General features: G+C 36.5%; 1 protein-coding gene across 1 annotated transcript; it reads left to right on the forward strand.

The window, feature by feature from the left end:
* The first annotated feature begins 10909 nt into the window (after positions 1 to 10909).
* On the forward strand, positions 10910 to 15038 carry LOC120126185. The gene is made up of 6 exons (XM_039144453.1): positions 10910 to 11348; positions 11664 to 11702; positions 12854 to 13066; positions 13159 to 14148; positions 14456 to 14552; positions 14635 to 15038. The coding sequence occupies exons 1-4, from the start codon at positions 11274 to 11276 to the stop codon at positions 13597 to 13599; spliced, it is 768 nt and encodes a 255-aa protein (XP_039000384.1). The 5' UTR covers positions 10910 to 11273; the 3' UTR covers positions 13600 to 14148; positions 14456 to 14552; positions 14635 to 15038.
* Positions 15039 to 15468: the final 430 nt, after the last annotated feature.

Consider the following 15468-nt stretch of genomic DNA (forward strand, 5'->3'; position numbering starts at 1 on the left):
ATATTGTTTTCATTTACAATTTATATTATATAATAAATATATATTTATTTATTTGGGTTTAATTACATGTGACAGGTCCCACAGAAGACCATTTACAAGATCCATTACACGTGGCCCAGTAGTGACTCGATTTGGATTAGGGTTTCCCATCTCAGCATCACATCCTTCCCTAAGCAAGTTCCCTCGAGCGACGCATCATCACCCCAGCTTCTTCACGCCTCCCAGCGATCGATTTTCATGGCAACAACCACCAAATCAACAATACAAAAGCAAGTTAGTCCCATTGGACTCGGAAAGAAGCCGAAGATAAAGGAAGCAATTTCAATTTCAACAGGAGTCTAGCACAAACTTAAAATAGGCTTTTTCTCATAGTATAAATTCATGTAACCACGCACAGTACAGGGGGAGGAGGGATACAGGAAATATTCAGTTCGATACGAGAGAAAAAAGGGGAGAGTAGGATACAATAGGGAAGAAGAATACCACTGTATTTTCGACAAATAAAGAATCAATAAAGCATTTTTTTTCAATCTCTTTCTTCTGGTACAAATTTGGTTTGCATATTTTTTATAATAGTGAAGATCAACATGTAAAAGCAATAGCTTAGTGAGGGAGAGAAGAACAGAACGTGAAACAAAGAGAAGGGAAAGAGTCTTCCTGTTTGGCCGACAACGGCAATCAGTGGACGGCGGTGACGGATGTCGACAATGAGCGGCGGACCAGGACCAACATCGATCATCGTGGTAGCTCCAGCCCCAACTTCCGAAAATCGGACCAGTGTAGAGAAAGCTCTCTCTCTTTCTCACACGATTTGAGAAAGAGAATGAATGGACCAATTTTTCTTAATTTTGGTTCACACTCAACTGAACGTGCCAAACCATTCCAGGGTGTAACCCACTTAATTTGAAGAAGTCTGCGAAAATCATTTTCTCGGTCCTCTAATTTTCTCCATTAATTTGATTTAGTCAATTTTACCATTTTCGTTTATTTAACTTAATTATTCAATTTTATTTTAGAATGTTTTTTTCTATATTTATTTTAATTTATATTATTTAAAAATTTTAATTTATGTTTAGCCTTTAATCTAACATTTTTCCTTTTATTTATTCTCAGGTTTCTTTCGAGCAATATATAAACTTCTCACTTCTCAGTCATATTTAATTGGTTTTCGATTTTATTTAGAGGCTAATTATTTATTTATCGTATTGTCTTTAATATTTGTTTAAGTTGTTGTATTGCTTCATCTTTTAATTCTTTTATCATTGTTTATTATTATATTATCTTTACTTAATATCTTACCCAATTTCTTTGTTTGTTTGCTATTTTTAGGCCCCATATAATATTCCCAACCAATTCAGAGAACAAAATCTCAAAGATAAGGTAAATGAATAGGAAAGCCATTATTCTGGTTTCTGTTGCGTGAGATTAAACAAAATCTCAATTGGTTGTAAACTTTGGGTAAAATCTCGCCATGATCCCTCAATTATTATGAGTTTCTTTTTCTTTTTATTTCATTTATCTTACTACTTTTAAAATTTTAATTTTATTTTGTTTTCCCTTTGATTTATTTAATGTTTATTTTTTTATTTTTACTTTTAGGGATTTTTTAATCAACCACATGTAAACAATTCGAATAGAATGCTTTTAAATTTTAATTTAAATTCTAGTTTTCGCAAATAAAGACAACCGGTAAATTAATTGATACCGAAAGGGCGGTTCAAGGGTGCTAATCATTCATTGACCGTAACCGACTCCCGAACCCGACACATTTCTGTTAAAAACGCAGATCATGTAAGATGGTGTCCGACCCACCTAAATTCGTTTTAAAATGGTCGGTGGCGACTCCTAACCCAATTCATTTAATCCAAGTCGAAGCCCAATCCCGGGGCCTAACCGAAATACGGTTGCGACAGCTTGGCGACTCCGCTGGGGACAGGTAAGTGAGTCAGGCCGGAATTAATTTTCGGTTGTCTTTTTATGTGAAAACGGTAAATTTAAATTTTAATTTATTTATTCGATTTCAATTATTTACATTTGATTATTTTTCAAATAAATAGTTGTACTGACGTTTTTTGATGATTTCAGATTTTTCAAAATTGTCATCTCTAACTCTATACCCGAGCTCCGAACCCTTTTAAGTGGGGGCGAAAGTGACGCCTTCGTGTGAATTTATTCACCGTATGGGCCTAGCAAGTAACCTTCAGGATTCATATACCTTATGTCTTCGTGTGAATTTATTCTCCGTATGGGCATAAGGGAATGTTTCCTCTCGAGTTTAACTTAGTCCACACAAGCTTGTAATGGGCTTAGGACTAAGGGTCTGACAAGCCCAAGGGGGCACCGGCAAGGAGAACTCGAGTACCTTTTTTCTAGAACCTAAACCGGGAGAGTACAGGGAATTAGAGCCCATCCCAAAACCTCATTCCAAACCCTAGGCTGCTTTATTTCATGCTTTATTTTCTGTTCAAAGCATGCGAACTAGACAAATATGCGGTTAGGATTTGTGTGGAATTAGCATGCGGGATAGAGATCATGTCCGAGTATGAATACTAAGCATGTTCGGGTAGATATCATGTGGGGTAGGATTTTTCATTTTATTATTTTGATTTACCTCACTAACTTTTTTATTTTGTCCTCTTTTATTTTGTTTTTGTCATTCGCATCATTTAAAAGAGGTGTTGATCCACCAAAAACGTGTTTGTTAAACATGAATAATTTGTATTAATGGACAAATGGGTTGTAATACAAGAGATAAAAATACAGAGGACAGTCTACAAGGTGATTATGTGTCACATTCAATCCAGAAGACGGGGTACCTGCAATCGAAGAATATGTCACTTTGCTACATTGACTCCGAATGGACCGGAATTTACACCGAGCACACTAAAGTCAAATTTTTTAGAGGCAAAGATTGCAGGGGCAAGATGAGGAAAAAGTTACTGACCCGGAGATTCCTTTTGAAAACTACGAGAACAAGATGAATTCCAGAAACAAGTCGATAAGCTTCGGATGGAGGGCTTCAATGGCACTTTCGTTAGAAACAAGCTCGGCAGAGAGTGAAAGTCGGAGATGCAGTCCTTCGAGGCAAACAGCTTGTCACTTGCACATTTTAGCCAAAGGAGCCTGAACGGTTCGACAGGGTTTTCAACTGGTGACAGACGAAGGAAGAAGACTAGTCAATATGTTAGAAGCTGTCAGGATATTTTTGTCTCTTAAAAGATAAAACATTTTTGTCCCAATAAAGGTTATTTATAATAACAGACATGTTTTTGGATCAATGCCTCGAACATCTCATGCATTTTTTCATTTTGCATTTTGCATATATATTCATTTTAAGCATTTTCATAAACATGAAATTTCTTCACGGAGGGTTCGATGAAGTGGTCTTAACCACATGACACCACAGGGAAGTAATATTTTAGCAATTGAAGAAAAAACTGAAATCAGTACAATGAGAGCTTGATCAGTTGGTTATATGACTAAGCTTGCCAGGATGAGCTGAGAAAAGAGTCCACATATCCTGAGGGCTACGATGTTGAAGTTGTTTACAGTTGCCACATAGGATGCTCCAAACATTCCTCTGAGAACTATAAGGCGCTGAAGCACAAGATCTAAAACCGAATGGATTCAAGGGCACAGACAGCCGAAGAAGGGGGCATGGCATATACCAATTACACTTAGAGCATTGTTTTGTTTGAACATGTCTTTGATCTTTCATGTTTGCTTAATCTTTTAGAGGATTGAATTTATGCTACTTTCTAAGGTGGAGCGATTGAACAAATCTTAATCTTTAGTTCTTCGAATATTAAATGAATTAAGGATCCTTTTAATTCTTCAAGAATTATAGATTTTTGACATATGACAAGATTAGACCTTTCTTATCCTGTCTCAAACCCCAAGATAAAATACCTCGATTCTTTACCCAAAATAACTCATGGTCATTACCAAAAAGACCAAATTTTGACATTATATCCCTTTGAAATTCTTGAACATTACCTTTATCTTTTTGATACACCCACACCTTTCTTTGAGTCAATAAGATCACACCACCGTCTTTTTTAGACTCAAAAATAACCTTTCTTACCATTAAAACCCAAGGCATTGAGTTGTTCATTTTAACATGAGCATTCTTATAAAGAACTAACTTGGGGCATCTCGCGGGGAGCCTGAACATTGAGACATCTGGAAAAAAGAAGAAGAAAAATTCATTCGAAATAATTCTATCATGCATTAATTACACTGTTTTCATGTGAATAGAATTAATCTTGAAAATCTATCCCCCTGGGGATACCTCTTCTGTGAAGATTTACATGTATGAAATGATGAACGATTTTCTTTCGTTATCCCTTCACAACATGAGAAAAAAATATATCCCTTGTGTCCCCTTTTGAGCCTGTAGTATTTTTCTTCTGATTCAACCCTAACCAAGGATCACCCTCCACACTGGGGGGCAAGGTGGAAGAAATATGCTCACATGAGCGAAGACATTGATTCAGATGAGATACCAAAAGGTGGACCAAATGGCAAGTGCGAAGATCCAATCAAGAACAAAAAAGAAAAGAAGCAAAAAAGCAAAAAAACAAAGAAAAAAGAGAAACAAGAACAAAAATCAAAAAGAAAAAGGGACAAAAAACACATGCAAAGATTCCCTAAAAAATGGCACATCAAGCTTCAAACTATGAGATTGATCAAGCACAATCATTCCCAAATCACTGAATCACTTCACTCGAAGATCATAAAGCATCAAGAGAGAGAAACATTTTGAGCAAGATTGAAGGCATCAAAATGAATTGATCCTTGGTTCAACACCCTTAAACACTTGTTTGGGCCTATTTATCATTTTTTTTCATAACCATGAACCCTGACCTACATTACGTGCCTTAAAAGTCTCTTCTAATCATACATGGATTTCTAAATAAAACAGAATATCTTCAGATTTCATCCCGCCCATCAGGATTAATCTTTGTTTGCAAAAAACAATGTAATTAACGCATGATAGAGAAAAATAACAAAGGGGGGTTCAAGACGTAAATTCCAAATGACGTCTTGAAACCAAAGGAGGATTCAAGTTGAAAACCTGAAAAGGCGGCTCGAATATAAAAATTGTGCAACTGAGGCGATCACACAAATTCCTTGATAAGGCATCGCACAATCCGAGTGTGACAACGAAGGTTGGGAGTCAGATAACACTTCCAGCAGAGAAACATGCAAGCTACCCCATCAAACCTTTGAGCATCAAATGCCAAACCTTTGAACATCAAATGCCAAACCTTTGACCAAACATAATAACCTGAGATTTTTTTTTATCCTTTCCTTACTTAACCATTTCCCAAAGATAGCTTTGATCTTGACACTTGTCAAATGGCTATAATTTATTGAAGGATTAGCATTGTAATTAATTCTTTGATATCCGATGAACTCTAGTTTTATGATTCGTCTCAATTGTAAAACCGTGAAAGTGACAATATTTTCAAAACTTTAGATCAAACATTTTTCAAAACTCTTTTAATTGATATTAAAAGAGAAAGAAAAACATTTTTTTCAAACAAGACAGTCTCTCTAGAGTGGATCTTGGTAAATGACATGTGACTCTTAGACACAAAATTCATGCTCAGAATCAATGCTGAAGCAAGAAATAAGGAACATTTGGGGCATCTTTGGATATTCAACATCAAATATTAAGGCATTTTTGGATATTGGGGCATTATTTAGGGATTCAACATCCTAATGCAAATTATCAGACCTTTTTCAGAAGATAAAACATAACCAATTCATGTTACATGCATCTTATGCATACAGTTTAGAACATCATATTTGTCATTTTTTCCCACATACATAATTTTTGCAGCTTTTAGAGTCAAGTTTCGACTTCAAGATGAAGGATACTCGATTCAAAAGCATCTTTAAAGATTGATGTTGGTTGCTTAACTCAGCAGCAAGAAGCTACATTTCAACCAATTTGACATATTGAAAGATCGACAGATCTTAGAATCAACTTCAGACGAGTTCGAGAGCTAATTCAGAACCGATCCAGTTCGCATTTTCAAGTTGGATTTCAACTTCACGACGAAGGACATCCAATTCCTGGCTCAACTTCACGGCGAAGGGGCCACCCACGGTTTCAACTTCACGACAAAGGGAATCGTGCCCACCATTGCCTCTCTTGAGACAGTTTCCCTTGAAACAAACTTTGTCTCCCTTGAGACTGTTTCCCTTAGAAAAACCTTTGAAATCGTTTCTCTTTGAAAAAGTTTCTCTTGAAATATAAACATTGAAAACATTTCCCTTGAGATGAATTTTGTCTCTCTTGAGACAGTTTCCCTTGAAACAAAATCTTTGAATATGTTTTCCTTGGAACTAATTTCATCTCCCCGTACGACAATTTCTTTTGGAACTAAGTTTTGTCTCTCTTGAGACAGTTTTTCTTAAAACAAAATTTTGTCTTCCTTGAGACCGTTTCTCATGAAACAACAAATATCTTTGAGATCGTTTCCCTTGAAACGAATTCTATCTCTTTCGAGACAACTTCTCTTGAAGCATCATTTGAACCGTTACACTCAGCTCAGACACATACTTGGGATGGTCGAGAAGCATTTTTCAAATCAAAAAATAGAATGTGCACATCAGATTTGAACATTTGAAGAATTAGAGATCAGGGATCAAAACTTGAGGATTCCAGAAAAGCAACCGGAGATCAAGATTTCAATCCTGAGCCCAAAAATAACATATGTTGCATATGCATTTTAGGCATACCTAAGAGCATTGCATCCATCTCATCACATATATGCATAACTTTTTCAGGTTTTTGCTAGAGTCAATTTTAACTTCGCAACGAAGGATATTGAGCTCAAAGCTACACAATCAACTCGAGAGTAGATTTCAACTTCGCGACGGAAGATATCTAGTTTGAAGCCAAACTTCACAATACTTGGATTTCAACTTCACGACAAAGGATATTCAAATCAAGGCTCAACTTCACGACGAATGGGTCATCCACGATTTCAACTCCACGACGGAGGATATCGTTCCCACACATCCACGATTTCAACTCCACGATGGAGGATATCGTGCCACTCGAGATAACACAAGTTCAACTTCACGACGAAGGGACAACTGGTTGTCAATAAACAACTTCCCAATTTCAGAGCCAATTTCAACTTCACAGCAAAGGATATTGGACTCCAGACAACGCAAGTACAACTTCACGACGAAGGGACCGCTGGTTGTCAACAAACAACTTCCCAATTTCAGAGCCAATTTCAACTTCACAGCGAAGGATATTGGACTCCAGACAACACAAGTTCAACTTCACAACGAAGGGAAGGCTAGTTGTCAACAAACAATTTCCCAATTTCGGAGCCAATTTCAACTTCACAGCGAAGGATATTGGACTCGAGACAACACAAGTTCAACTTCACAACGAAGGGACGGCTGGTTGTCAACAAACAATTTCCCAGTTCCAGAGCCAATTTCAACTTCACGACGGAGGATATTGGACTCGGAACAATGCTACTTACTTGGATTTCAACTTCACGACGAAGGATATCCAATTCCAAGCTCAACTTCACGACGAAGGGGCCACCCGCGATTTCAACTTCACGACGAAGGGAATCGTGTACACAAGCATCATCCATCTGTCAACAAAGACCTTCGAGTTCGACTACGCTCAGCTCCAAGGCACATCATTTACAGCATAACTCAAGGCTAGAAGGGTTATCTGCCATCAAAATTGTCGAGTTCGATTCCATTCAGCTCGATGACACATCAATCGCACTACTTTCCGGTTGCAGTCAAGGTTTTCAAGCCAAGAAGAGGACCTGGGTTAGCCGTGCCTTAGTGACAAGCAACCATTTTCAAGCAGCATAGCTTAAGTCAAGAAAAAGCTATCTATCAATGAAGATTTCTGAGTTCGATTCTGATCTAAGGTCTTTAAACCGAGAAGAAGACCGAAGGGCAACGAGAAGCCACGTGCTGATTCAAATTCCGAACTACGGCTTCAATTTCATATCATTTCAAGATGAACTCGACTTCACGATGAAGGAGTTGTCTGCAACACATCAGCACCGAAGTCTTCAAGTCAAGTTTCAGCTTCACAACGAAGTCTCTTGGGCTAGAAGACGACCCAAGAACTACCTTCTAATACTCTGAGTTCACGATGAGGGAGTTATTTTGTAAAACTAGTCTTAATATCGGATTTCAACTCTACGACAGATGATATTCGATCTGGACAAAATTTGTGTCTTTTAATCTTTGCTCTATTTTTGTTTCATGATAATAAGCAAAGAGGGGCAGCTGAAGACACCAAATTTCGTCCACTAAAATTATATTATATAATATATTATTTTCATTTACAATTTATATTATATAATATATATATATTTATTTATTTGGGTTTAATTACATGTGACAGGTCCCACAGAAGACCATTTACAAGATCCATTACACGTGGCCCAGTAGTGACTCGGTTTGGATTAGGGTTTCCCACCTCAGCATCACATCCTTCCCTAAGCAAGTTCCCTCGAGCGACGCATCATCACCCCAGCTTCTTCACGCCTCCCACGCGATTGATTTTCATGGCAACAACCACCAAATCAACAATACAAAAGCAAGTTAGTCCCATGGGACTCGGAAAGAAGCCGAAGATAAGGGAATCAATTTCAATTTCAACAGGAGTCTAGCACAAACTAAAAATAGGTTTTTTCTCATAGTATAAATTCATGTAACCACGCACAGTACAGGGGGAGGAGGGACACAGGAAATATTCAGTTCGATACGAGAGAAAAAAGGGGAGAGTAGGATACAATAGGGAAGAATAATACCACTGTATTTTCGACAAATAAAGAATCAATAAAGCATTTTTTTTCAATCTCTTTCTTCTAGTACAAATTTGGTTTGCATATTTTTTATAATAGTGAAGATCAACATGTAAAAGCAATAGCTTAGTGAGGGAGAGAAAAACAGAACGTGAAACAAAGAGAAGGGAAGGAGTCTTCCTGTTTGGCCGACGACGGCAATCAGTGGATGGCGGTGACGGATGTCGACAATGAGCGGCGGACCAGGACCAACATCGATCATCGTGGTAGCTTCAGCCCCAGCTTCCGAAAATGGGACCAGTGTAGAGAAAGCTCTCTCTCTTTCTCACACGATTTGAGAAAGAGAATGAATGGACCAATTTTTCTTAATTTTGGTTCACACTCAACTGAACGTGCCAAACCATTCCAGGGTATAACCCACTTAATTTGAAGAAGTCTGCGAAAATCATTTTCTCGGTCCTCTAATTTTCTCCATTAATTTGATTTGGTCAATTTTACCATTTTCGTTTATTTAACTTAATTATTCAATTTTATTTTAGAATGTTTTTTCTATATTTATTTTAATTTATATTATTTAAAAATTTTAATTTATGTTTAGCCTTTAATCTAACATTTTTCCTTTTATTTATTCTCAGGTTTCTTTCGAGCAATATATAAACTTCTCACTTCTCAGTCATATTTAATTGGTTTTCGATTTTATTTAGAGGCTAATTATTTATTTATCGTATTGTCTTTAATATTTGTTTAAGTTGTTGTATTGCTTCATCTTTTAATTCTTTTATCATTGTTTATTATTATATTATCTTTACTTAATATCTTACCCAATTTCTTTGTTTGTTTGCTATTTTTAGGCCCCATATAATATTCTCAACCAATTCAGAGAACAAAATATGAATAGGAAAGCCATTATTCTGGTTTCCTGTTGCGTGAGATTAAACAAAATCTCAAGTGGTTGTAAACTTTGGGTAAAATCTCGCCATGATCCCTCAATTATTATGAGTTTCTTTTTCTTTTTATTTCATTTATCTTACTACTTTTAAAATTTTAATTTTATTTTATTTTCCCTTTGATTTATTTAATGTTTATTTTTTAATTTTTTATTTTTACTTTTAGGGATTTTTTAATCAACCACATGTAAACAATTCGAATAGAATGCTTTTAAATTTTAATTTAAATTCTAGTTTTCGCAAATAAAGACAACCGGTAAATTAATTGGTACCGAAAGGGCGGTTCAAGGGTGCTAATCATTCCTTGACCGTAACCGACTCCCGAACCCGACACATTTCTGGTAAAAACGCAGATCAAGTAAGATGGTGTCCGACCCACCTAAATTCGTTTTAAAATAGTCGATGGCGACTCCTAACCCAATTCATTTAATCCAAATCGAAGCCCAATCCCAGAGCCTAACCGAAAGACGGTTGCGACACATATATTAAAATTATTAAATATAAGATAAAAGTTAAAAGTTTTCTTAAGAGTCGGGAATGTTTGATCTTAAAGACTGATAGTCTGATACATGTGACAAAGATGACGATAGTTTGGTACAAATGACAGAGATAGTCATGTTGTAACTCCTCCAAATTTCTTTTGTAAATATTTCTACTTTTATCCTTTTGTATTTCAAATTTTGGAGTTTTTAAAATTTTATATTCTTCGATCAACTATGGCCTATTAATATAATCAATGATAGATCACGTGATCTACCGTTAAATATGTTATTTGACAAAATTGTTAGTTAAATATATTTTTTGATAATCATATTTATTTGATCCGTTAACTTATAGATAACTATCATCATTTTATGTACGATACAATACCAAAAATTATATATAAATCATCATCTCTCATACGATTGTCCATTTCCGAGCAAACATACGTGACACATTAAAAGGAACTAACAACTAGAAACTATCAGTACCGCATTTATTCCATCAACAAGTCACGGTTGGTAGTGTGTTTTGTGTGGGCATCAAACTAGGCTCCACTATTCATTGCTTCCCGAGGCCCAGGGCCTGCGGTATACTAAGTTCTTTACTAATAAGAAGTAAAAGCCACTGACGTCGTCGTTTAAACAAATACAACACCGATGGCAGCGGGACAACCTATTGTTCTTCAAATACCCAGTAACGGCTGCTCTCTGGGGTTCCATCCTACTAAACATTGCCATTCATGGCCTCAAAATTCCAAATACAGCTCATCAGCTTTTACTCCTATTCGTCGTATTTATCATTGACCATTCATGAAACCAAGCTAATCCCAGTAAAATCAAAACTGTGCTCTGGAGGAATCAATTTCTTACCTTATTAACCATCACCTCCCACGTTTTTCCCTCTCTACGGACCATTTCAACACGTGTTATGGCGGCAATCTTCTCAATGACCTCCATATTAACCCCAGATTCCCCAGTCCAATTCTTCACTAGAGACCTTAATTTCATTAGACTACTGAACTCCGGCGGCAATGGCTGATGGTAAGAAGCTTCAACAATCATTGCAGGAAATCAGTGTTTCTGATGTTCCAAAAACTGAAATTGAGGTATATAGTGATATATTAGTTGGTAATATGGAATGGGTTTTCGTTTAATTGGTCCATTACCATGTTCAATTTTGCTCCGGAGACCTTAATTTTTATAGACGTTTGAACTTTGGACATCCCATAAACTGAAATTGAGGTATATAGATCATGTATTAGTTGATAATATGGAATGGTTTTTGATGGATTTGTTTAATCGGTTCATTAAGTAAACTCAACTTGCCCCTGTTCAATTTTGCACTAGAGACCTTATTTTCTTTAGAAAATTGAACTTTGGTAACAATGGCTGATGATACGAAGCTTCAACAATCATTGCAGGAAAGCAGTGCTCATGACATCCCAATGATTGAAACTGAGGTATGTTAGGATATGTTTTGCTTTAGATGATATGACATGACATGCATGTGTTTGTTTTTGCTTTTACTCGTAGACCGGTAATACCGATAACCGTTGGTAGAAGTTGGTAAGTCAAGTGCATTGATCGAATACTAGCATGTTTTCTGAAGCTTAGGGGGTACTTTCTATTAAGATCTGTTGGTTTTAGTCATATATGTGGAGCATCTTAGATTGCATGTTCATCTGCTCATCGCCAATCTTGTTCATAACTAGCACGTGTCCTGTTGCTTGTATAGTTACACTGATTAATATATGTCGGTTTGATATGAATAAATTTGGACACGTGAGGAATGATTCTTGATTTTACCCTTTTTATTATGATTACGTCATGTTAAGAACACTCGATCTAGTAATCTTGTTATTTATGACGGCAAGTGGTATGTGCTGAATATAGGTTACCTTAACTTTGTTCGATATGGTGAAAGAGAATCTATTGAAGATTGCCTCATTTACGTGACGTCACATGCTGATCGTAAGCTGACGTGTTCTCTATGGTCATAATTGAACTGTAACGTAACGTATTTTAACTTCTTAATATTGAAGCTAGTACAAAACTGATCAGCAAACACAACAGGATTTGAGTCAAGTGGATCCATATAGTTATTAAGCCAATGCAAAGGATGGAATTCCTCAACAGCTGAGGGCTTCCAGTACTGTTTTATATCAATGTGTATGTATTAGGTCTCACGGTGATAACAAACACATAATGTGCAGTTAACAAAGCATCGACTTAAATTGGTGAAACAGAAAAATAGCTTTGAAGTTGATTTATGATAGCACACAAGAATCTGGTGCTACTTTTTTTTCTCAGTTTGCACTAATATTTGCCTACTTCAGTTCCAAAATCTATTTTGTAATAATTCTTCATCAGCAGACTTGCATAACACGTATGTATGGTTTCAATGCATCATCATCTGTTCATTCCGGAAAACTATATGTCAAACTTGCATTTCTCATAGGTCATTGTACAACTCTTTGCAAGGACTTTAAAACAATGACATCCCTGCTCCCTGGATACTTTAATTTTCATTTCACCTAGTTAATGATGTTTTCTCACACATATTTCTCTCTTTCTCTGTCATTGACTGAGTGCTTTTGTTTTGAATTTTTAGGAATACTTTCCAGCTCCTCTGGTGAGTTCTGAACGTCCTGAGCTCTCGCGAGAGCCAGCTCCTCTGGTAAGTTCGGGAGAACGTTCTGATCTCTGGAGAGAGCAACTGCGTAAGTATATCTTAATCAAAGAGGAGCCGACACACCTCTGTCCACGCTGCAAGGAGATAGGGCCTGGTCTTCATCATTGTCCTGATCAAGTCCTTTGTCTGACGGCAAGTTTCATATTCTATAATTCCTTTCAATTTCCTCAACATACTCGTTATCTCCTCCTATTTTGCTTAAACTTTGTCTTCTTGATTTCCAGATTGCAGAAGAAGGGAATCCCCAGCCAATCGTCCCTAAACCCCCAAAACGAAAATACCAATGCAGTCGCTGTGGTCAACAGGGACACAACCGCCGCACTGTTGTTTTCTGTCAGATTACAGAAGAAGGGAATCCCCTGCCGGTGATCCCTAAACCTCCGCAACGAAAATACCGATGCAGTCGCTGTGGTCGACATGGACACAACCGCCGCACTGTTGCTTTCTGTCTGATGACAGAAGAAGAGAATCCCCAGCCAATGATCCCTAAACCTTGGCAAGGAATATACCGCTGTGGTCGACGTGGACACAACCGCCGGACTGTTGCTCACTGTCAGATTACAGAAGAAGAGAATCCCCAATCGATGGTTAGGAAGCCTCCAAAAAGAAAATACCGTTGCGGTCACTGCGGTCAATATGGACACAACAGCCGCAATTGTCATTGACCTGTTTCCTATTAAATAGGTTGTCTGTGTTTTCTGTCATGCTGAACTTTTGAACATCTTTGTTTGCTAGGCATTTCCTTTGTTTTTTATTTTATTTTAAATAATCTTGACAACGGAGAGTTATATCTGTGGTTGAAATATCATCTGTGCTGATGACAGCACGGAATATGACAATAATCACCAATATAGTGGGACTTTTTACCAATTATTTAAGCTCTTTCAAGCATGTTAGAAGCTCTAGGGTAATGCTAGCCATGTTTAAATTAAATTCCAAACATATATGGAAAGAAAATGGCATAAATGCATTTTTCCTTTTGAGCAAAGGAAAAAGTTATTACTAGGTTTCTTTATAAGATTGTACTATTTATTACCAAACAACATATGACAGCATGACACCCTATCGAGGAACAAGATCGACATGGCTTGCTGCTTTTGATTTCCTTCTAAGAGCCTTATCTTTGTTACTCTCTTGAACTCTGCTCAGCTGCTGATGGAAACAGCATAAATGAAGCGGAAAGAAAATCCGGTTGAGCACTCTCTTTCAGTCTGGTACATCTCACCGCACTTTAATCAAGCTTTCTTCCTGCATGAGTATGTTGAATGCTTAATAATATCGTTCTAGTGATGGATTGATTCAGTTGATCATGTTGACTGTCTGTATTTGTTATGTAATCCCTTGAGTCGCTTCTTTTACTTTAGGCATGCATGTTGCGCCTTCGTGCGAAATATTAAGAATGCAGATCTTGTGTGTTTAATGGTTATGAACCTGCGTTCCGTTTTGTCTGAACTGACAGAACTGTGACATGGATGATGGTTTATAAAGTTTTGACTCCTTTATGTGTGCAATATTCTTCAGAAACCTAACAGTGGATCGACTGTTGTTAGAAGATCGCAACGTGCTTAGTCTTCAGCTTGGAGTCTGAAACTCGAGCTTTTCATCTGCTCAAGTACCGGTCAGTTCGAACTTCTTTTGATCCATTGTATTATTACTCATCCATGATTAGCTTATAACACAAGGGTTGTATGTTTTTGTAGAGCCTCGGACTAAATTGGATGCAAGCACACTACGAGACAACAATCCTTAAAAGATCATTTGAGACTTGGTTGCTGGATTTGCTTCAGTTTCTACTTTAGGAATTGCCATTACTCTACTCATGTTCTCACTTTAGCATATAAATCTGAGAAAGTTATGGGTGGCCAATGGTTTTGATGTTCTGTTGTATTCGACTTTGACATATCATATGCGGTTGAGTTGAGAAAACCCGAGCTTCAGATGATTCTGCATCGGAACTGCCGACGGTCGAGCTTGTGGATGGAGGTGACGAGTCCTCCATTACATTCAGATAAGCAACCCGGGAGAGGTGATGTTAAAGAACAGGGTTTATAAAGGCTAGTGTTGAATATTGATATCTATGCACAAATCTCCAAGACATATTTTGTTAAAATGAAAGCCTCCATAATTCAATATTTGTGCAGCATTAAGATTTCTGCATATATTTTTATATATTTTTTGCATATTCGTTTTTATTTACGTGTGCGATTTATAATTATTCTTTTTAGTAAAATCGAGATAAAATTTAAATTTAATTAATTAATTAATTTGCACCAAATACTTGGATTGAAATAAAATGGTGTTTTTCTTCAATCATATCTTTTTGGACGTTTAAAGAACTCAAATGGTTATGCAATTATAAATTGTTTGAAATTTGATAACATTGTACGTAATACTCAAATACTTAGATAATTATATAAAATATTTCAAATAATTATATAAATTTATAATTACAAAAAATATTATTAAAATTGTAATAATTTATATAATTTAACATTTTATGAAATCAAATATTACATCAAATGTTAATAAAATTT

Source organism: Hibiscus syriacus, unplaced genomic scaffold (assembly GCF_006381635.1).
Source record: "Hibiscus syriacus cultivar Baekdansim isolate YM2019G1 unplaced genomic scaffold, ASM638163v2 tig00001349_pilon, whole genome shotgun sequence".
NCBI lineage: Eukaryota > Viridiplantae > Streptophyta > Magnoliopsida > Malvales > Malvaceae > Hibiscus > Hibiscus syriacus.

Bases quoted from the DNA above. Each gene is read 5' to 3' on its own strand.
- LOC120126185 (XM_039144453.1), top strand. From the start codon at position 11,274: ATGGCTGATGGTAAGAAGCTTCAACAATCATTGCAGGAAATCAGTGTT. The intron at 11,349-11,663 runs GTATATAGTGAT...CAATCATTGCAG, and splicing joins TTCCAAAAACTGAAATTGAG to GAAAGCAGTGCTCATGACAT. The intron at 13,067-13,158 runs GCAAGTTTCATA...CTTGATTTCCAG, and splicing joins ATCAAGTCCTTTGTCTGACG to ATTGCAGAAGAAGGGAATCC.